This window comes from Arachis stenosperma, chromosome 6 (genome assembly GCF_014773155.1).
Source record: "Arachis stenosperma cultivar V10309 chromosome 6, arast.V10309.gnm1.PFL2, whole genome shotgun sequence".
Classification (NCBI taxonomy): domain Eukaryota; kingdom Viridiplantae; phylum Streptophyta; class Magnoliopsida; order Fabales; family Fabaceae; genus Arachis; species Arachis stenosperma.
In genome coordinates, this window is record NC_080382.1 from 139,138,112 (window position 1) to 139,162,073 (window position 23,962).

The following is a 23,962-nucleotide window of genomic DNA, read 5'->3' on the forward strand; positions in this document are numbered from 1 at the left end:
TGCACTATTACGATCCCTGGTGTTTTTTTTCTGCATGTGGCGAGAGGTGACTTGGTCATTGGCACTACATGGCTTAGGTCCTTGAGAGCCCATATAGTAGATTATGATGCAACTTCTTTGCGATTTATGCACAATGGACAACTCACCACTGTGCAAGGAATTAAACACCAAACTGCTGGTTGTGCTCAATTCTATCACATTAAATGGCTGTTCAACATTGATGCCATAGCTGAAATGTTTACTTTGGAATTGAAGGAATTCGTAGAGAAAAACCAATCACTCTTACAGCTTCCAGCTTTTGTGGACCCTAACTTGATGCAGTTATTGACTAAATATGTTGCTGTCTTTGCTAAACCTTCGAGCCTACCACCACAGCGGGCTCATGACTACTGCATTCCCTTGGTTAAGGATACAGGACCTATGAAGGCGAGACCATATCGGTATTCTCATAGTAAAAAAACCCAAATTAAATTGATGGTACATGAAATACTTAATGAGGGGATTATTCAGTCTAGTAAAAGCCCTTTTTGCATCTATAATCTTGCTAGTGCGAAAGAAAGATGGGATGTGGAGATTTTGTACTGGCTACCTTGCTTTGAACAATATTATGATCAAAGACAGTTTTTCAATTCCGACCATAGATGAATTGTTAGATGAACTGTTTGGTGCTCTTGTCTTTTCTAAGTTGGATCTTCCCTCTAGCTATCACTAAATCTTGGTTAAGCCTGAGGTCCGTTTCAAAATGGCTTTTCGAACTCATCAAGGCCTTTTATGAGGTTGTGATACCATTCGATTTCACAAATGCGCCGGCCACATTTCAAAGCCTTATGAATGACGTGTTTCGCCTGTATCTCAGGAAATTTGCATTGGTATTTTTTTATGACATCTATAGCGCATCTTGGGAGCTACACTTTCGCCACTTGGAAACTATTCTTCAAGTGTTATAGCAGAAGAAATTATGCGCAAAGTTATCTAAATGTTTGTTTGGTACTCATGAAGTCGATTATTTGGGTCATACAATTTCGGGAGGTGGGGTTCACATGGAGACTGATAAAGTCCAGACAGTCCTCAGCTGGAAGCAGCCACAAAACCTTAAGCAATTGCGAGGGTTCTTATGTCTTATTGGGTATTACCGCCGCTTCATTAAAGGGTATGCTTCTTTTGCAGCTCCGTTGACTGATCTTCTAAAAAAGGGTGCTTTTAATTGGAATGCTCAAGCTTATTTGGCTTTTGAAAATCTCAAGTGAGCTATCTCTTCCAAAGTAGTCTTGGCTTTGCCAAATTTTGAGCTGCCTTTTAAAGTTGAGACTGATGCTTTTCGGGTCCGGCAGGGGGTGCGGTGTTGCCATAGAATAAGCACTCCATTGCTTTCTTTTCTAAGAAATTATCAGCCACAATGCGTAACCAGTCAACTTAGACGCGGAAATTTTATGCCATAACCGAGGCCATTGCGAAATTCTACCATTATCTATTGGGGAAGAAATTCATCATTCGTACAGATCAGTAGAGTCTTAAGGCACTACTCGAGCAGAATCTACACACTCCTGAGAAACATAAGTGGCGACACAAGCTGCTAGGATATGATTTCGAGATCCACTACAAGCCCGGAGTGGATAACGTGCCTGCCAATGCCCTTTCTAGATCACGTTTTGTTGCTTAGTCATCACCAAAGTCTAATTGGTTGCACCAGCTGAAAATTGAAATTGCTCAGGATACTAGCCTCAATGCCATTATGCAACAATGCAGAGATTGTTTCTCGAATGATGTGAATTATGCTTTGAGAAATGGGATTCTCTTATGGCGAGACCGGGTGGTGATTCCCCAAACCAGCAGTTTAATTAATTCAATTATGAAGGAATATCATGACAGTGTAGTGGGAGGGCACTCTGGTGTGACAAAAACAGTGGATCGAATCTGTACGGCCTATTATTGGCCTTACATGCAACGTCATATATGTAGCTATGTGTTATTGTATACTACTTGTCAGCAGGAGAAGACTGAGATGAAGCTTCTCGCAGGGTTGTTGCAGCCTCTTCCCATACCTATGAGAGTTTGGGAGGACATTTGTATGTATTTTATTGTTGTTTTACCTCCCTCTACTGGATTTTCGGTGATTATAGTGATTGTAAACCGTTTAACCAAATTTGCTCACTTTATTCCACTCAAGCATGATTTTAGTAGCAAAATGGTTGCTGAGGCTTTCATAAAAAATGTGGTTAAACTACGTGGGTTTTTTCGTTCCATCGTTTCGGATAGAGATAAAGTCTTTGTTAGTCGATTTTGGCAGTAACTTTTCAAGATTCAAGGGACAAGCCTTGCAAAGAGTTCTTCCTATCATCCTCAAACGGATGGACAAAGTGAAGTGAATGAAACCTTGGAGATGTACTTATGTTGCTTCTGTTTTGACAACCCATGAAGATGGTTTGAGATGCTTCCATGGGCCACTTCTGGTACAACACTAGCGTGCATAGCAGTACTAAAATGTCGCTTTTTAAGGTCTTGTATGGTCAGGACCCTCCCAACTTGATGCGGTATGAATTCTGCTCAGATGATGAGCAATCTTTGTAGAATATGCTACACGCTAGAGATCAATTCCTTGATCAGCTCAAGCTTAATCTCACTCGCTCACAACAGTTTATGAAGCACTTTGCTGATAAGCATCGAAGGCACTTGGAGTTGGAAGTGGGGGACTTGGTCCTGGTCAAACTCCAACCTTATAGACAACATTCAGCCGCCTTGGGGAAGAACCAGAAACTTGGTATGCGTTATTTTGGCCCCTTTTGGATCAGTCACAAGCTCAGCCTAATGGCATATCGTTTGGCTCTACCTGCAGAAGCTAGAATTCATGATGTTTTTCACATCTCCTCCTTAAAGTGATTTCATGGTGAGCAGCGTGATCATTACTTACCAATGCCACTTTACTCCACTGAATTTGGTCTCATCATTAAACCTCATCAACTGCTAGCTACTAGAACAATCTTAAAGGATGGGAGAGAAGTGCAACAAGTTTAGGTTCAGTGGAGGCAAGGTGCGGGTGCTGAGGTTACATGGAAATAAGCTGATAAATTTTAACGTGTTTACCCCACTTTCAACCTTGTGGACAAGGTTGTTGTTGAAGAGGAGGGTAATGTTATGGTTATTAATGAAAAGGAGGAGATGTTTGAAGGGAGCGACACAAATTGCAATATTGAGTTAGTTATAAATACGGGACACGTGACAATTTATCAGGATGAGTGGGGACCAAGGCGTAGTGCCAGAGAGAAGGTTATTAACAGGAGGTTGCAAGGATATGCTCTTTAGGCGTGTGTGATAAATTCTCTCTCCCTGTATTGATGACAACTTCTCTGAATTTTCTATTCTTCTATTCTTCTCCTTGTACTTCTTTTCCTAATTATTAAACATCTTTCTCCTCTTCCAAATCCCTTGATGGATGCTTACTGTAGTTGAGATGCAGCTAAACTTTTACTCCTTAATTCTTTTATAACTTTATTTATTGTTATCATATCATTTAGTACTTTGTCAATTTACTGGTTTATTAAAATTATTGTTACTTCTTTATACATAATTGAATAAATATTCTTTTATCAATAAAATTTTTTACTACAACACCTTTTTAGAGTAATCACCAGAAAAAAAACCATATAGAGAGTGCGACAATAGTTTCTCCCAAAAAATTCTTTAGTCTTTTTTCAAATCAATAATAAAGAAATAAAAAAAAATTATATATCCTTACATAAAAAAGGTTAATCGCAAATATAGTAAGTCGAATTTTGATTTAATTTTTATCTTTTGATGTTATTATTTTAAATTTTAAATCAATTTTAATAAAATTTATGTTAGGTTGATTTTACATTTAAATTCTGTTATGATTTTATATTTTATACATTCATTTTTTTTTATTTTACATAAAATTTTAATTTTTTCTACCGTGGGCCGTAAATACTTTTTGTTTTGACATTCTAATCATGTATTGAGGATAATAAAAAAAAACTAAATATATATTTTTACTCTTTATATAATTCACAAATTAAAGCATTAATGCAATGTTAATTGTTGTCTTCGTGCACGTGAAGAACTTTTCTTCAAAACTCGAAAGAATATACTTAAATACTGGTAAGTGCTAACTGTGTTGACAAAAAAAAAAAAAAAGCAAACAACAACACTTATTTTTGTTGCTCTGATTGGGATTTGTTTGTCTCTATAACTATATATATATATATGGCTTTGATGGCTTATGATCTTTTTGTAGTTCTCTTGGGTAAGTAAAGTCACCCCACTACTAGCACCTACTCAATGACCATGCAATTGCTTTTTGTGAAAGTCATTGCAGATGTTGCTTTTGAACTTTGACACATACACAATAGCAGTTAGTGCAATTACTACTTAATTATTAGTTAGTAACTTGAGTAAGCTAAGGTTCACTCATTTTCCTTTTAACAAAGATAGCAAGAACTTTATTGGAAGAATAAGAAATAGATTAATTACTAAAGCGAGTATATAAATGAGGCGTGTTCAAAGAAGATTTTTCTTAATTTTACATTTTCACTTATAAAATTAATGATAAAAGATTATATTTTTTTAATTGTTAAAAAATTAAGAAAAGTTATTCTTTAAGTTTAAAGCTTAATATATAAATTAGGAGTGGCAAAGCGAGCCAACCCGCTCTAACTTATACTATCTTGTCTAGTCTCATATTAAAAAAAATAGACCGATCTATTATGTCAAATAAAATGAATTCAAAATACTAGTCTATTTTATTTTATGACGGATTGGCAGACTGACGGACTAACGCATTTGTCTATTTTATTTTATGGCAAATTGACAGACTGGCGGACTAACGAGTTTGACTCCTTTTTTTTTAAAAAAAATAAAATTCATAAAAATTAATCAAAAAATAATAATTAAAAAATTAAATACAAATAAAAAATAGTCAAATTATAATATAATTTTGTTTAATATATTTTTTTTAATCTTTAACTTCAATAAAATTGTTCAAAATAATATTTATCAATAGAACCATCTTTATTTTAAAAAATAAGTCACATAATTGAAGCATATATACGAAATTGTAAAATAAAATAAATAAAATTAATAATTAAAAGAAGAATAAAAACAAAAAAAATGTTTGAAAATTATATAATTATTAATTTTGTAGTAATAATAACTTTTTTATTTAATAAAAAAGGAAAAATAAAAATCTTTGACCGGCGGCCTCCCGCCCTGCCCGCCAAAACCCATAAATTTGGCGGTATGGGTTCGACAAATTTTTTTAATTTGATAAGTTTCAAATTCTAGCTCGATCTGTCTTTTTAAGCGGGTTCGGCAAGTCGCGATCCGAAGAATTTAGGCCGTTTTGTCACCCCTATATACAGTTAGCAAAAAAATACACAGGAATACATCAAATGAAATAGTATATTATATAAGTATAAAACCAGAACAATTACGCTACGGAAATACTAAGAATCGTGCACTAAATTAATTACTAATATAAAATATATATTAAAATATAAAATAAATATTTAATATAGATTAAACAATATATATATTTAAAAATAAATATATGATGATTTATTTGGTAACTAAATTTTAGAGTATATATAACATTTTTAAAATTCAAAAATAAAAAATATTTTAATTTCTCATTTTCAAATTAATTAGCCACAAAAGAATCAATTTTTTTTCATTATATTTATTTGAGGTCTGCTACACATACAAGTCTTTTTGGTTTACAAGTCTTACAAGTTGGCACAAGTCCAACAAAACACATGCATCACACTCCCACGTTCAAGAGTAAATAAATGCACGTTATTCAACTACTTCCTGTTTTCAAAGCGCGCTACTCACCATGCATAATGAACGACTCTTCTTCTTCCTCCATGAAAACGAGTTTCTTGCCAAATTTGAAGATAATGAAACTTCAGAAATACATCCAAATGATTACAGAAATATACCCAAAGAATTATAGAAATACACCCAAACGGTTACAGGAATTTACGCAAACGATTATAGAAATACACCCAAAGAATTACAGAAATACACCCAAAGAATTACAAAAGTACACCCAAAGGATTTAAGAAATACACCCAAAATTCGTTGAAGTACACCTTATGCATAATTCAGAACTCTTTCTCTTTCTCTTCCTCATCTTCTTCTGCTGCTTCTTCTTCTTCAAAAATGATTTCAGAGCTTGATGTCAAAAATAATGAAAATCGAGAATAACGAAGAAATAAAATAAAGAGAAAAGCACGTAAATGAAGAAAGAGAAAGAGATCAGAAGACAAGAAACGAAATAAAAGAAGAAGAAAAAGAAGAGGAAGAGGAAGAAGAACGTGCAGTAAGAAGAAGAAGAAGGTGCAGTGAAAACGTGCAGTAACGATTCAAAGCGCGTTAATATAAATGATTTGTAAAGACTTGTATAAAAAAAATGCTTGTACGTGGAGAATATCCCTATTTATTTATTATTTGTAGAATTTTGTAAGGAAATTAAATATATTTAAATAACATACATTTTTGCACTATCTAGTATAAGCTTCATAAAGTAGATTTTTTTTTTTTTCTGAAACAAACCAAATTTTGTTACCACCTTTCAATTGCTGAAGAAAGAATGTTTAAGTAAAATTAATAAAATCAAACAAACATGAAATTTTTAAGATATTTGATAAATTTAGGAAAATAATAAAAACTAGCCAGTTACGTTACAATAAGTTGATCACCACTTTGGGCTTGCAATTTACTAATTAATATTAATTAGTTAAATATTTTTTTGTGAATATATCTGTTCCTAACAAAATATATGTGTCAACCTATAAATTATTAAAGTAACGATGCACTACAACATCTATATTTTTTTTTTAAATATGATATGTATTAGATTAATTAGACGGTAAATATTGATTATTATTTTTTAATTTAAAAGTAGTTATTTAGTTATATCTCTTTCAATTTAATATATTTACTAAAATGTCTTTTATATTTTATACTTTTTTGAATTATAATCTCAATATTAATAATTATGATAAAATCTTCATCTACTAAATACATATTTTTTTCCCGTAGAATTTATATATCTTCTTGTATAATATGTTAACAACAATAATACTAAATAAAGTAACAACAACATCAACAGTATATATAGTAGAAATGTTCTTTTGTTATGATTATATGAACAACAATTTGGCATCAATAAGATTTTCGACTTTTGAGTGTCAGTATCATAGATTCATTTTTTTTTTTTTTTTTGCTTGGGTTATTATCTATCTATTTTTTTAAGTTTATTTTTCAAAAATTAAAGTTAAAATTTTCAATTCCAATTTTTTTAAAAAAAGAAAAGATATCAAACAACTTAGCTAGATGAATAAATTTAAAATACAGTTAATTACTAAGAATTTTAAAACACCAATATAATACTTTAATTTAACAAAGCATGAAAATATCATATTAAAATTTATCAAAAAATATGATTAACAATAGCTCTAGAATTATATTTCTATTTTCTAAACCAAACTAGTGTGCGTTAGTGTGTGAGTATTAAATTTGATCTCTTAAAGGTAATATATTTCTAAGTTCTAACACAATATTTTTAGTGAATATATTCGTTTGCAGGTAATTAATCTGAGTAAAAGTCTATGGTTGCAGATTTGTAGCGGGAGAATACATCTAAATTTTTTATCTCTTCAAAATATAAATATATTAATCTCTATCTAATTTGTTTCATTTTAAAATTTTTTTTATGTATGCATTTGTATTAACTATCAACTATCAGAATAATGAGAATCATATTTAATTTTTTTATTAAATATGACAAATCTAAGTAAATATTCAAAATTAATATGTACAAATTTTAAAAAAATAAAAAATTTAAATATATTTTTAAATTTTAAAAAATTTAAATATTCACATATGAAAAGATTAATAATCTATTTGTTTTTTTCTCTATATAACGGTTTACCCTATAGAGTTTAGTTAATAAATAAAGGTGTATTATATAATACAGATCTAAATTTACAGAGATTCCTAGAGTAGCTTTCCTTGCGACACGTGCATTTTGTGTAGCAACTTGGCATGCAGCGCTGGCACAGGAAATTGGCTTAGCTAGTTGGCTAGGCATAAGCGATTTTCTTTCTTAACGCAGGGAAAGGAGTACAAAAAAGGGTGTGAACCTACAAACAGTGGAATAATATTTTTCTTTTTTTTTTATAGTGTAAAACCTAAAATTTAAAGAAAAATATTTGTTGTTTATTCTAATTCTTAGTAAAATCTTAAAAGTAGAAATAGATAAAGCCAAACACTAATACTTGAACCAAATAAGTATATTAAACAAGGTTTGGTTTTGTCTAAGATATCTTGTGTGATCATATGTAATTTTAAATATTTTAATTTTGATTTTTTTTTGTCAAGATTTTTGTTTTTTTAATTATATTATTTTTATTTAAAAAGTAAAAAAAAAAACTTCAGTTTATTTTAAACAAGTAACATGTTTTTAGAAAAGTCAAATTCAAAAAGATTTTAATAAAGAGAAAATGAATAAATGATGCTTTTCTCTTGTAAGATATTTAAATGTTCAAAAATATTATTTATATACTAAAATTAGTCACTAAAATTAGTCATTATATATTTATATATAAATATATTATTTATTTTATTTTTAATATATATTTTATATTTTAATATGTATTTTATATTGATAGCTAATTTTAGTATACATCTAATATAATTATTAAATGATATATTCTTTTTCTATAAAAATTAAATAACATTTATTTTAGTCTCTTTGATTAAAATTCACTTTTATAACTAACATTTATATGATTAATAAAAAATTTCAAATAAAAAAATTAACTATCCAATTTTATTTAACTTTTTTTAATTACTTTGAACTTTTTACCAATTATAAAAAGTATAATTTAGAGTGCACTGTATTAGCTATAATTTTTACCGTAATAAATTATATTTAATGAATTAAAAGAAATAAATTAAAAAAAATTCTTAGTTTGTTATGTCAGTCTTATTATTAAATATATTACCTCAATTTTTATATAATATTAGTGTATATTGGTATATGTATCCGTGCAATGTACGAAAAATATTTAATTTTTTATTTATATCTAAAGTATTTTTAATAAAATGATTTATATGGTACAGCGATATTTTTATAGAGATAGAATAAAAGCAACTTCAGATTGACACGTAGCAGAAAAAACAAAAGATGAATTTTTAAGTCATGAAGCAGAAGTAAATGACTCCGTAGTTGAGCTGCGTAGCACATGAAAGATCTGTTAGAAGAATGAGAATATGAGATCACGTCATTAGTGGGTGGAAAGAAGTGCTATAATAACATTAAAATATAATAATATATAAAAAAATAATCATAACTGTTTAACTATAATAATATAGAATATATATGAACTAAATATATTCTAACATATATAAAAATAATCATTAAATATATTCTAACATGTAAAACCATAGTTATCAGAACCGAACCGGTAATCAACCCGGTGAGATCACTGGGTCATCGGGTCACTGGTTCAACCGTTGGGTCACAGGTTGAACCGGTTGACTCGGTTATAATTAAATAATTATATAAAATTTAATTTTTTTATACTAAAATTTTTTTATGCAAAATTAAATTATTTTAATATATCAATAATTTATTAATTAATTATATTAATCAAATATATGTTGAAAAAGAGTTAATATTAATAAATATTATATAATTATCAATAACAAAAATATGGTATGATTAATAAAAATATTTTTGTTTATATTTTTAATTTAAAGAATATTTAACAACATTTAATATTTTTAATAATTATGTAAAATTAAAAAATAATTAATTTAAATGAGTAAATATAAAATAAAAAATTAATTAAATTAAATATAAAATTAATCATTAGAATAAAAAGACAAAAGTGTAAGGAGATTTTAAATTTTACATGAATAAAAGCGTTAATAAGATAAAGTTATTAATTAGGATATGTCTAATAAGTTATAATATATTTATAAAAAGGCATCAAAAATATCAAAAAAGCATGGTAGCCTGGTGGTTACAAATTCCTTTATTTTCCAAGGAGTGCCAGGTTCGAATCCAGCAGGTGACGCAGCGTCAAAATTTTTTAAAATCCACGTGCCCGGTCTGACCGGTCCGGTTTCAATGCGCGGTTCAGTCCGGTTTTTACCGAATCTTCCGAGTTTGACCGATTCGTATGCTTATGCGGTTTGATTGTTAGAAAAATTTAAAAGATATAATTAATGGCTATAATTAATATAATTTTTTAGTTAGATAATATTTTGATTTGTTTAATTTTGTTTTTTTTTTTATAAAAGATTAATTCAAATGGTATTACAACAAGAAAATTTTAAAAGTATAATTAAGGGTGGCAACACTACTCGAATTCGCGGGTATCCACTCCTGTCCCTACTCCCACTCTGAACGGATTTTTAGTGGGTCGGTGCAGGACAGGATCAGATTTAAGTAATACTTGCTCGTATATATATATATATATATATATATATATATATATATATATATAAAATATGTAATCTATTTAAAATAAATTATTAATATATTATATTATATTTAAATTTTTATTTTAATTTATATTATGTATGTAATCATAGTTATATAAATTTTAAAATATAATTTTATTGTTAGATTTTAATAATTATAGGAACGAGTATGGATGGAGCGGGTACCCGTAGACTAAATTAGAGTTTAATATTTTACTATTTATGGGTAGAAGTGGGACAGATTCTATGCGAGCTATTGTAGGATGGAGCAAGATCAATTAGGGCGAAAATCCTCTCTTACCCATTCTACTCCTAAATATAACGGCTGACACAAATAGGCACAATGCTAAACAAGCACGGTGGAGAAGAAGATTGGTTATTGGACAAAAAAAAAGGATATCATATTTTGATTTCATAGTGATGTATTCCATAGGTTTGAAACAATTCTATTCACTTGAAGGCATAGATTAAATTTTTTGTTGTTTAAAAAAAACAAGGATGCTACACATTCATGTAACCATGTAATCAAGTTGGCCCAACACAAAAAATTCTATAACATTAAATGAAACGTGAAATACATGCGTCCAATACACACGAAATTTCTCTTCTCCCCCACGCTTCTTCTTCTTCTTCTCACACTTGTTTATACACGGAGCGTCTTTTCTTCTTCTTCGCGTTCCTCTTTCTCCTCTTTCTTTTTTGCGTTCCTTCTTTTTTACGTGTTTTCTCCTTATCGTCATTCTTTTGCTGTTGTTGTTGCTGTATTTTTTTTCTTTTTCTCCTTCTTTACGTTGCAGCCAGTGGCGGAACTTGAAACAAAATTTTGGGGGCCAAATAGAAAATAATTGTTAAAAAGCTTTTGATATGGACCCATTATAAGCTCGTCTAATCTCATCTCTCTAGTTTGGATAATATTGCCAAATTTAAAGTCATTTTTCAGGGTCTCGTTCTAAAAAATTAAGGTCAAACTCATCAAATATAACTTTTTAAACTTTTGAAGGTTGTATCTCACTTTTTTCGTGATTCATTAAAGTATAAGAACTATCTACAGATGTTGATATTGTAAAAGTTATATGTTCTCCTTCTTAAATATTAGCCTTTCTCTTAAAAAATGCATCAATTCTTTGATTTTTCATTATTATTTTATATAAAAATTGGAATATATATCCTATAGAATATGTAAAGAAGAAGTTAAAAGGACAAATATTAAAATTTATAATATTTATTGAATTTTTTTATCAATTTATACAAATACAATAATATTAATACTTATTGAATATTCTATTATTTTTTATCATATAAAAAATTAAATTAAATAAATAGTAAAATATAAAATAATATTAAATTAAATAAATAAAAATATCTAATTTTTTATATTTGAACTTAAAGGTTAAGAGAGTATTGCTTATTGAACTTATTGGGTACTTTAAGTCATAGTAAAGTATGTAAGCCAACAGAACTAATTTTTATTTTTCAAAAAAGTATTACTAATATTTTTATAAAAAATTTGGGGGGGGGCATGGTCCTCTTGTCTGAACTAAGCTCCACCACTGGTTGCAGCAGAAGGTTTACGTTGAGCAAAGCTTTAAGTTGCAGCACGTTATATGTAGTGCATATATGACAAACGAGTGAGGGGTGGGAGACGCGCGTGTGGAGGAAATCACTTGGTTAACAACCATGTAAAAAATAAGACATTAAAAAAATTAAGACATTAATTTATTGTATATTATATATATATTTTTTATTATTTTAATTATTTTGTGAATTTCTTTGTTATGTATTTTTGGTTAGTATTCACATCAATATAAAAATAAATTGAGCTTAATTTAAAGTTAAATATGTTAATTTTTATTAAAAATATTTTAGATATAGATAAAAAATTAAATATTTTTCGTACATTGCACGGGTACATACACAAGTATACACCAGTATTATATAAAAATTGAGGTAATACATTTAATAATAAGACTGACATGACAAACTGAGAATTTTTTTTAATTTATTTCTTTTAACTCATTAAATACAATTTATTACGGTGAAAATTATAGCTAATACAGTGCACCCTGAATTATACTTTTTATAATTGGTAAAAAGTTCAAAATAATTAAAAAAAAGTTAAATAAAATTGGATAGTTAATTTTTTTATTTCAAATCTTTTATTAATCATATAAATGTTAGTTATAAAAGTGAATTTTAATCAAAGAGACTAAAATAAATGTTATTTAATTTTTATAGAAAAAGAATATATCATTTAATAATCATATTAGATGTACACTAAAATCAGCTATCAATATAAAATATATGTTAAAATATAAAATATATATTAAAAATAAAATAAATAATATATTTAAATATAAATATATAATGACTAATTTTAGTGACTAATTTTAATGTATAAATAATATTTTTGAACATTTAAATATCTTACAAGAGAAAAGCATCATTTTCTCTTTATTAAAACCTTTTTGAATTTGACTTTTCTAAAAACATGTTACTTGTTTAAAATAAAGTGAAGTTTTTTTTACTTTTAAATAAAAATAATATAATTAAAAAAACAAAAATCTTGACAGAAAAAATATTCAAAATTAAAATATTTAAAATTACATATAATCACACAAGATATCTTAGACAAAATCAAGCTTTGTTTAATATATTTATTTAGTTCAAATATTAGTGTTTTATCTATTTCTACTTTTAAGTTTTTACTAAGAATTAGAATAAACAACAAATATTTTTCTTTAAATTTTAGGTTACATTATAAAAAAGAAAAGAAAAATATTGTTCCACTGTTTGTAGGTTCACACCCTTCTTTGTACCCCTTCTCCTGCGTTAAGAAAGAAAATCGCTTATGCCTAGCCAACTAGCTAAGCCAATTTTCTGAGCCAGCGCTGCATGCCAAGCTGCTCCACAAAATGCACGTGTCGCAAGAAAAGCTACTCTACGAAAATCTCTGTAAATTTAGATCTGTATTGTAGTGTGCACCAGTAAATAATTGTTGGACGTCGTAACATCCAAAAATAGAAAACTTAACTGGCAGTGTTGTAATTTGACGAATAATAAGGATACACTTGCAATTAACTCACGTGGCACCGACAGCAGGTCAGAAATCAAACCGGCAGCAACCGGTACTTCGTGGGACAGCCTGGTTAGTGCCCAAAAATATATATATATTTATTTATGGTATGGAAAAATAATCATACACCCTTCATTGTCTCTTTCAGTGTTAACCGAATTTGATTGTGATGCATCAACCAAATTAAAAATTATAATATGCAACATATGGTACTGGAAATCCATGTGTATAATAGTTATTCAACATATGCATACCAAATATCATTTTGGATTATAAGTAACTCAACAAAATTTTACAATACACAAGAAAAACTGTTAATTTTATTTATAATAAACAAAATTAGTCTGGTTTTGTTTCACTATTTTAAAATGACTAACTATAAGTTCCAAATCACTCAAACTTCTCTCTCATATTTTTTTAGTTACAAATTTTTTAAACAAAGATTTTTTTTCAAATCCTAATTAACCATTATTTCAATCATATTATTAATTGCTTATTAGAAATTAACTACAAAGATGGAAGTCTCTTCACATCTCCCCCTCCCCCTCCCCCTCTCCATCTTTAACAGTTTGTTTGGATCACATGAAGTTGGAAGGAAAGAAAATGAGAGAGAAGAAAATGGATGAAAAATTTAATTATTCTTCCTTTGGATCACTAGGAAAAATGAAAGAAAAATAGAAAAGTATGTATGGGACCCACTTAAAAGTTTTCACTTTAAAGTTAAACAGAAAACTGAGATAGAAAAGAAATTCTGAGTAAAAAGACAAATTTACCCTTTCAATTATATTGGTATAAGATAATTTACATATAATGTAGAAAAGAGTATTAAAGTAATTTTATTTGGTTATGATTTTTTCTTTTCTTACTTTTCTTTTTATCTAGACAAAAGAAAAATTTCTTTCTATTTTCTTTCTATTCATTTTCTCTTCATCCAAACAATATAAAAAAAATAATTTTTTCCTTTTATTTTCTTTTCTTCCATTTTCTTTCCTTCTATTTTCTTTCCTTTCATTTTCCATCCTCAATCCAAACAAAGTGTGAAACTTGAAAACCTTTAACCAAAGAATAATATACTTATTACCTTAACCTACTCCATGCTCATATAAGCAAAATCTTGCTAAATTATTATACTTTATATCTTTTTGGTACATACATTTAGACTTCTAACAACCCATTCAATTCAAAAAATTTTTATTATTAGAGATATAATTATTTACGTATATCTTTTTATTTAATTTAAATTAAAAAATAACATCATAATATAATATCATAAACTTTATGATAAAAAAGTATAAAATTTTATATTCAGTGAACAAAAAAATGTAACATAAAATAAATAAAAAATAAAAAAGCCTACAAAAATTATTATTTAAAAAATATATTAAAAATATAACTATTTATTACTTTCTTTTATTAATTTAATTTTTTTAAAAAATAATATTACAGGCATTTATGTAATAAAAGTACAAAAGTTCATTAATTGAAGGGAACTAGAGAACGATCGGCATATAAATATTTGCATGCCCCATTTGCACCTAACAAGAGACTTTCTTAATCTTGAGCCAGGGAATCAGCTGGACCTTAGAGGATTCTCTAGATTACCGGGAACCGACGCATCCGGTAAAAAAGAACCTATCCACCGTACTAAAAAAATGGTAATTAAAATCAGACACAGCATAAGAAATAGCCAATCACAGAACTGAGAGAAGTGAATGAATATGATGTTGATAGCTGGAAATGAAAGCAAGCAAACAAGTGACTCAATAAAGAGAATGAGAAAGATGGGACATTGAGTGTGGCCGAAGCTTCTTCATTCTCTTTTTGGCGTCGTCTTTCTTTTCGTGTCACTGTCTCGAAATCTCATTAATATCGTTTTAAGAGTTTTTAAGGCATTGAAATCTGTGCCAATTCAAAACAAGCAAAAACCATGGAAGCAACTGCAGGAATGGTTGCTGGCTCGCATAAGAGGAACGAGCTTGTTCGAATTCGCCACGATTCTGAAACCGCCGTTAGTATTTTCTTTTTATTTATATATATTCATACATAGCTATTTTCAACGATGGATCTGAGTATCTTAACCTTTCATTGTTATTGATAACTGTGATAAGTATATATCTTAACTTCGAAGTTAGTATGTGTCGGTTTCAATTCTTACCTATGCTTTGACTTTAGAAAACTCACATAATGCGATTGATGTGAATGTGATGCTATTGATATTTTTCTTTTCATGGAGTTTTGCTTTGATGCATTACTTTAGTGTTTGTGAAATTCAGGGCATGGATTGGATCTATGTGTAGTTCGTGAGGATTTAGATATGTATCTCTGAAACAGTCTCTATGTAGTATTTGGATACTCTAGAAGTGAGAAATTAAAAGGTTACCATCTTTAGATCAAATAATCTGAGATTGGATATTTTTCTTATAGATCTTTGTACTTATATAGTGATATTATTGCTAATTATTAATGAATTGAACTTCACTTTTTTTTTCTTATTATACATCACAAACATTGTAATGAAGTCAAACTAATTTCCATTCTAAGATTCTAATTAGCCCTGCTTGAGCATTTCCTTTGGATGGTAAATGACTAGTTTTGTTTATCAGTTTATAAGAGTTTGATGAAGCTAATCTGGTTTAAATTCTACTGATGTAATTCAACTTGTGAAATGCCTTTTATTCTGTAGCCTAAACCCCTGAAGAATTTGAATGGACAAATCTGTCAAATTTGTGGTGAAACTGTTGGATTAACAGATAGCGGCGATGTCTTTGTTGCTTGCAATGAGTGTGCATTTCCAGTTTGTCGTCCTTGTTATGAATACGAGCGAAAGGATGGGAACCAGTGTTGCCCCCAGTGCAAGACTAGATACAAAAGGCACAAAGGTAGTTTACTTTGTGCATGTGTGTTTTCTTTTTTTTTGTTTTGGACTCTGATGATCCTTTGTCTTAACTTAATTGAACTGAAAGAATCATCTTTGGATTTCAGGGAGTCCTCGAGTGGATGGAGATGAAGATGAGGATGATGTTGATGATTTGGAGAATGAGTTCAGTTATGGCCAAGGAAAGGCCAAGGCACGGCCGCAGTGGGATGAAGATGCTGACATGTCTTCCTCTTCAAGACATGAACAACCAATTCCACTTTTGACTCATCGACACCAAGTAATGCATCAAACTTGGATTTTTAGATTCTAACTATAATAACTTATTTCCCTGGTTGGATCTTACTTCATATTGTGCATTTCCATGCTCTTGCTTCTATGAATAGCAATTTCCATAATCCTGAAGTAATAATGTTTAGTTAACTTCTCATAATACTTCATTTGCAATATCACTTACTGAACAAGTTTTTGTACAGATTTCTAGTGAGATTGCTACACCTGATACGCAATCAGTTCGAACTACATCAGGCCCTTTGGGTCCATCTGACAAGGTTCACTCACTTCCATATGTTGATCCAAGGCAACCAGGTGTGGGTTTGGCTTGAACTGATGATATATCATATTATATTTTCATGGTTGTTATGGATTGTTACTTGATAATATCTTTCTTGTTACAGTTCCAGTAAGAATTGTAGATCCATCAAAGGACTTAAATTCTTATGGTCTTGGAAATGTTGACTGGAAAGAAAGGGTTGAAAGTTGGAAACTCAAGCAGGAGAAGAATGTGGTGCATGTGAATGGTAGTAGATACAATGAGGGGAAAGGTGATATTGAAGGAACTGGTTCCAATGGAGAAGAACTTCAAATGTAAGCCACTACATATAAAAGTCACTAGTTATTAAAATTGGACATTTAATTCTGTAGAATTGCTTTCAAATTTGTTAGAGCTCACTTTTTCTTTTGCTCATATATTCATGGTTATATTGCATTCTTCTGTTTTGCTTATAGAAGGAACATAGAAATTTTCAATACTTAAGCTGTTGCCTGTTTGAATATCAATTTCTTTGAGGCTAATTGTTTTTGTTCATGACAGGATTGATGATGCCAGACAACCTTTGAGTCGTGTGGTGCCTATTCCTTCATCTCAGATAACTCCTTATCGTGTCGTGATCATACTCCGGTTGATTATTCTGGCTTTCTTCTTGCAATATCGTACAACTCATCCTGTGAAGGATGCATACCCTCTATGGTTGACATCAGTTATTTGTGAGATCTGGTTTGCCTTATCCTGGCTCTTGGATCAGTTTCCAAAATGGTCTCCCATCAATCGCGAGACATACCTTGATAGGCTTGCTCTAAGGTCAGGATATCTGACTTTTTAACATATTTGGTTGGAACTTGGAATCTGATTTTTAAGTATGATATTTGTTTTGCTATTTTACTAATCTTGGGTTGACTTGTTTAGGTATGACCGTGATGGAGAACCGTCGCAATTGGCCCCGGTGGATGTGTTTGTTAGTACAGTGGATCCTCTCAAAGAGCCTCCTCTCATAACAGCAAACACTGTTCTGTCTATACTCGCTGTCGATTATCCTGTCGACAAGGTTTCTTGCTATGTATCAGATGATGGTTCAGCCATGTTGACCTTTGAAGCCCTTTCAGAAACAGCTGAGTTTGCAAAGAAGTGGGTTCCCTTTTGCAAGAAGCACAATATTGAGCCAAGAGCCCCAGAGTTCTATTTTGCACAGAAGATTGATTACTTGAAGGACAAGGTTCAACCCTCTTTTGTGAAAGAGCGCCGTGCAATGAAGGTTATTCTTGAGAATGCAAATTGTGATCCATTTTCAGCTAAACGCTCCTAATTTGTCCACACACACACAACATACCAACTGAAAACTTTGTTAACTACAAAGCACATTGTCAAAACTTATCTGTTATCTTATAGTAAATTAAAAATATTTATCATTTTGCTAAACAGAGAGAATATGAAGAATTTAAAATACGGATCAATGCCCTTGTCGCGAAAGCTCAAAAGACACCAGAAGAAGGATGGACAATGCAGGATGGAACTTCTTGGCCTGGAAATAATCCTAGGGATCATCCTGGAATGATTCAGGTATTGCCATTTTAACCATGCTACTTGTACATAAAAAAATAGCCTTCAAATCAACCACTCTTATAGAATACATATTGAAATACAAAATATACATTGAAAATGTGTAAAACAACAACACATGTATATATAGACAAATACATAGTAGCTGATTTGATGACTATTTTGTGTGCACATAGTATTTTTTGTTTTCTCTTATAAGTATTTTGTATGTTGCGCTTTGACACTAATGCTATCTGTTGTTTGTAGGTCTTCTTGGGTCATAGTGGAGGTCTTGATACAGATGGAAATGAGCTACCAAGACTTGTTTATGTTTCTCGTGAAAAGCGACCAGGCTTCCAACATCACAAGAAAGCCGGAGCTATGAATGCTCTGGTTCGTTACCCTGAATCTTATTTAATTTGTTTAATGGTTTGTCTGATGTTCACATTAAATTTGATCAATGATTTCACCTGATGCCTACATTTTCTCAGTAAATAATTTGGGTTTATGGACATTTATGTTCGTGAAGTTTTAATCATTAGATAGGTTAGAAGGAAAAAGGTATATGACAAAAATAAAAAAAGTACATATTTTCTAAGGCTGCTTTTGGAGATGATATTGTACCATCTGGATGACTGTATTTTATTGTTATCTCTTTCAGCAAATTGCTTTGGTATTTTCTTCATCTTTCATGTTTTGGTATCCTATGAATGCTATGTTCTGAGCAATTGTATATAAGCATATATAACTATGGTTCATCCTGTGTGATTGCAGATTCGAGTTTCTGCTGTCTTGACAAATGGCGCATATCTATTGAACGTCGATTGTGATCATTACTTCAATAACAGCAAAGCTCTAAAAGAAGCCATGTGTTTCATGATGGATCCAGCTCTTGGAAAGAAGACATGTTATGTGCAGTTCCCTCAGCGTTTCGATGGCATTGATTTGCACGATCGATATGCCAACCGCAACATTGTTTTCTTTGATGTAAGTATCATATATTTGTGAAGTTAGAAGATATAAAATTTTCTTTCCTTAGGTTGCTCTATTTAACCTTTTTTTTTTTTGTTGACATAACAGATCAACTTGAAGGGTCTGGATGGTATTCAGGGACCAGTGTATGTCGGAACTGGTTGTTGTTTCAATAGGCAGGCTTTGTATGGTTATGATCCTGTTTTGACTGAGGAAGATTTGGAACCTAACATTATTGTGAAGAGTTGCTGTGGTTCAAGAAAGAAGGGAAGGGGTGGGAACAAGAAATACATTGACAAGAAGAGGGCTGCAAAAAGAACTGAATCAACCATTCCTATCTTTAATGTTGAAGACATTGAAGAGGGTGTTGAAGGTCTGCTTTTTCTTGTGGATTTTCTGAGTAGAATATACTTTAATTGCATTCTTCCTCTCATAGAAAATTGATCTTATTTGATATTTTGATGCATGTGTTTTCTTTTGCAGGGTATGATGATGAAAGGTCACTGCTTATGTCTCAAAAGAGGTTAGAGAAGCGTTTTGGTCAGTCTCCGGTTTTCATAGCTGCCACCTTCATGGAGCAGGGTGGCATTCCTCCTTCCACCAATCCCGCGACGCTTCTGAAGGAAGCAATCCATGTTATTAGCTGCGGTTATGAAGACAAGACAGAATGGGGCAAAGAGGTTAGCAAATTAGTAGCTACTTAACATTGTTCTTTAGGAATCACAAAAAAGAAATCTGAAAATGAGACTAATGAAACAGTTCTATTCAGCTTATTTATAAAATCTTTTGTGATTCTACCAGATTGGATGGATATATGGCTCTGTGACTGAAGATATCTTGACTGGATTCAAGATGCATGCTCGCGGTTGGATTTCCATCTATTGCATGCCACCTCGCCCGGCGTTTAAGGGTTCTGCTCCCATCAATCTTTCCGACCGTCTCAACCAGGTGCTCCGGTGGGCCTTGGGATCCATTGAGATCTTCCTAAGCAGACATTGTCCCTTGTGGTATGGCTACAATGGTAGATTGAAGCTTCTTCAAAGGCTGGCTTACATCAACACCATTGTCTATCCCCTTACTTCAATCCCACTTCTGGCTTACTGCATACTTCCTGCATTTTGTCTTCTCACAAATAAATTTATTATTCCTGAGGTAAGTAATTGCTTCTTCTCAAAGCTTCAATTTTCATCCATATATTTATAATAATCTTCAGTGCAGTGTTATCATTAGAGTAAACTAAAATACCAAAGGTAACTCTTAAAAGACTTTGCTGAGAAAATAATCTCTCAAAGATTGATTCATTTTAGTCTTAACCAAATCACTATTTTGGCCCTCGAAATATTAGTTTGTTGACAAATTAGTCTTCACTATGGATGGATTTGCCAAGCAGAACTAATCTTTCAGATGCCATACAATAATTATCAATCTTTGAAGGACCATTTTACCAGTGAACTAATCTTTTCAGGATTAAAACAATTCTTTTCTGTACAATAGAAATCAAGTAAGTGAGTGAAATGTGGTTAACTTTGCGCAGATAAGCAACTTTGCTAGCATGTGGTTCATTCTCCTCTTCGTCTCGATTTTCGTGACTTCAATTCTTGAGCTTAGATGGAGTGGTGTGAGCATAGAAGACTGGTGGAGGAATGAACAGTTTTGGGTTATTGGTGGTACATCAGCACATCTTTTTGCTGTGTTCCAAGGTCTTCTCAAAGTCCTTGCAGGCATTGATACAAACTTCACCGTCACGTCAAAGGCGTCGGACGAGGACGGAGAATTTGCTGAGCTCTACGTGTTCAAATGGACATCACTTCTCATCCCTCCAACAACAGTGCTCATAGTGAACCTTGTAGGCATTGTAGCTGGTGTGTCATATGCTATAAACAGTGGATACCAATCTTGGGGACCATTGTTTGGGAAGCTTTTCTTTGCTATATGGGTCATTGCTCATTTGTATCCATTCCTGAAGGGTCTTTTGGGAAGGCAAAACCGCACACCAACCATTGTCATTGTTTGGTCAGTTCTCCTTGCTTCCATATTCTCCTTGTTGTGGGTTAGGATTGATCCTTTCACCACTGAAACCTCAAAAAATGCTAATGGTCAATGTGGTATCAACTGCTAGAGATACTCTGGTTAAACTCACCATCCTCTATTGTTTCATTATTCGGAGACACACAAGGTTGCCATAGTGTATATACCGAATTCATTGAGAAATGTTATGTACTTATTCTACTTGACAAGACGAGATGAGTACAGATAACATACACCTAATTCATTCTCTCAAGGTTCTTATGGAGGAAACAAGTGAAGAAGGGTTCTTGATAAAGATTGAAACATAGAAGACTTAACCCTTTGTGTTGTGTTGTATTATTTGTTTATTTTATTTATTGATACGTATTCCTTTTTCTGGTATATACCAAGATAGTTGAGCAAAATATCTGTGTGATAGTTTTGAACTTTTGATTTGTATTGGATTAATAATTAATAATTTAATGAAAGAAAACAAGCTGCTATTTGTTGCTCAAATAGTCAAATTTATGAATTTATCATTTAGCTTAGCTTTGTTGTCATATTATGATTCAGAACCCTTAAAATGAGTACTGAAATACTTCAAATAGATTAAATAGTATTTTCACATTATTAGCAATGTCCATAGATACATCACAATTTTCATTTTGACCTTACTATGCATATTCCTTGATTGTTTTGACCATAACATTCAAAGACAACAAGCAAATTATATTGCAAAAAGTTTCATCAATTAAATTTACAATTTATCTACTTCATCACAAGATCCAAGATATAAAATAAATTACTATTATATTGTTTGCCCAAACAATAGAATATAAAATAAAAAAAGTATTTACAAAAATATATTTATACATGATATATATATTAGAAATCTATGTAAAGTTGTAAACAATATTTAAAGAATTGCATTGAAAGAAGCAATAAGCAACACCACAATTTCATAACCTTCTCTTCTGAGAAAGATACCTCATATTCCATAAAAAAATTTGTCAAGGCTGTTGAGACAATACAGTGAAATGCTACAAACAAAACATTACTCATGAATCAAGTTTACCCTTTAATAGTCTCTCAGCTTCCAAATCATCACCATCATCATCATAATCACCAGTACTCTTCTCAACATCCACCATTGTATCACGCTGCACCGGCGCAGGCCCTGTAACTGACTGCTGATAAAGAACTCCACCAACAATGGTGAATAGCAAACAAAGCAATCCGAAGGGGCTGGCGTGCTTGTCCCAAATGAGCACATTGATAGCCACAGTGAGAAACTTGTTCACAACGCCAGTGACAGTAAACGCCAGTGACAGTAAACGCCGTCGCGGAAACGGCCTTCCTTGCCGCAAAGCCAAAGAAACTAATAGCCAATCCAAACACACAGGATAGCCCAACAGCAGCAAGAGCACTGGGATCAAACAAGCTCCCGGAACCGGATCTCAGAGCATCGAAAACCTCAAAATTCTCACCGGTAAGAAACCAGAACAAGGGCGCAATCATGAGAGACAACAAATTGTTGTACAAAACAAAACCCCAAGTGTTCAACCCTAGATTCATGACCATGTGCTTGATGTAAACCATCTCAGTGGTGATTGTGACAAGATAAGCAAAAGCCCAAGAATAAGCAGTGAGGGTAAAAGCGGAATCAGTGGAGACATATCCGACGGCGCCGGCAAGGATAACGACCAGCGAGAAAAATGTGAGCTTGGAGGGGCAAGGCTGGTGGCGGAAGACGGTGTCGGCAAGGGCGACGAGGAGAGGGGTGAGAGATCGGAAGACAATGAAGGTATCTACATTGGCGTGGCGAAGGAGGTTGGTATTGGTGAAGATGGCGAGGAAGAAGACTAGTGCGGCGGGGAAGAAGCGCTTGGCGGTGTCGAGAGTAAAGGGATCGTGGTGGAGGAACCCTAATTTGGCGAGAAGATAGACGCCAAGGGCAGAAGTGAGGTACTGGAGTGCGGTTAAGAGGCCGGGATAGTTGAATTGGGTGATGGCGTACTTGTTGATGATGGCGAGGAGACTGGAGCAGAATGCGTAACCGACTACGAGGAAGGTGGTGGTGTAGTGCTGCTTTGATGCCTCGATTCGAATCGAAGACATTGGCGGCGGAGGGAGAAAGAGGGCTGGGATTGGGGTTGGGGTTTATCATTAAGATCACCGACACATTGAGGAGCGGAGGGAGATCTTGAAGACCAACAACGAAATGGAGGGTTGTCATAATTGTTAATATCCATACGACCATAACTAAAATTTCACAAAAAAAAAAATGATTTTATTATATTATCAATGTAAAATCTTTATAAAAAATGAATTATGTGTTATTACATTAGTAACAATATTTTGACACTTACCGAGTCTCAAGATTCAAATTTGCTTTACAAACTTTACATAAATAAATATCAATGTAACCTGT

At 31.6% G+C, this 23,962-nt stretch overlaps 1 protein-coding gene and 1 pseudogene across 1 annotated transcript; one reads left to right on the forward strand and one right to left on the reverse strand.

Annotated features, from left to right (window-relative positions):
- The first annotated feature begins 15,296 nt into the window (after nt 1-15,296).
- Nucleotides 15,297-22,047, forward strand: LOC130935205 (cellulose synthase A catalytic subunit 1 [UDP-forming]). Its single transcript, XM_057864817.1, has 14 exons — nt 15,297-15,590; nt 16,266-16,461; nt 16,565-16,737; nt 16,934-17,045; nt 17,135-17,324; nt 17,551-17,817; nt 17,923-18,268; nt 18,436-18,573; nt 18,820-18,945; nt 19,327-19,539; nt 19,633-19,897; nt 20,008-20,204; nt 20,326-20,676; nt 21,059-22,047. Exons 1-14 carry the CDS (start codon nt 15,510-15,512, stop codon nt 21,641-21,643), a joined length of 3,240 nt encoding a protein of 1,079 aa, XP_057720800.1. The 5' UTR covers nt 15,297-15,509; the 3' UTR covers nt 21,644-22,047.
- Nucleotides 22,048-22,322: 275 nt separating this feature from the next.
- On the reverse strand, nt 22,323-23,732 carry LOC130933193 (GDP-fucose transporter 1-like; annotated as a pseudogene).
- Nucleotides 23,733-23,962: the final 230 nt, after the last annotated feature.

Coding starts and splice junctions, on each gene's coding strand:
- LOC130935205 (XM_057864817.1), top strand. CDS start 15,510: ATGGAAGCAACTGCAGGAATGGTTGCTGGCTCGCATAAGAGGAACGAG. Junction 20,205..20,325: donor AGACAGAATGGGGCAAAGAG/GTTAGCAAATTA, acceptor TGATTCTACCAG/ATTGGATGGATATATGGCTC. Junction 20,677..21,058: donor ATAAATTTATTATTCCTGAG/GTAAGTAATTGC, acceptor AACTTTGCGCAG/ATAAGCAACTTTGCTAGCAT.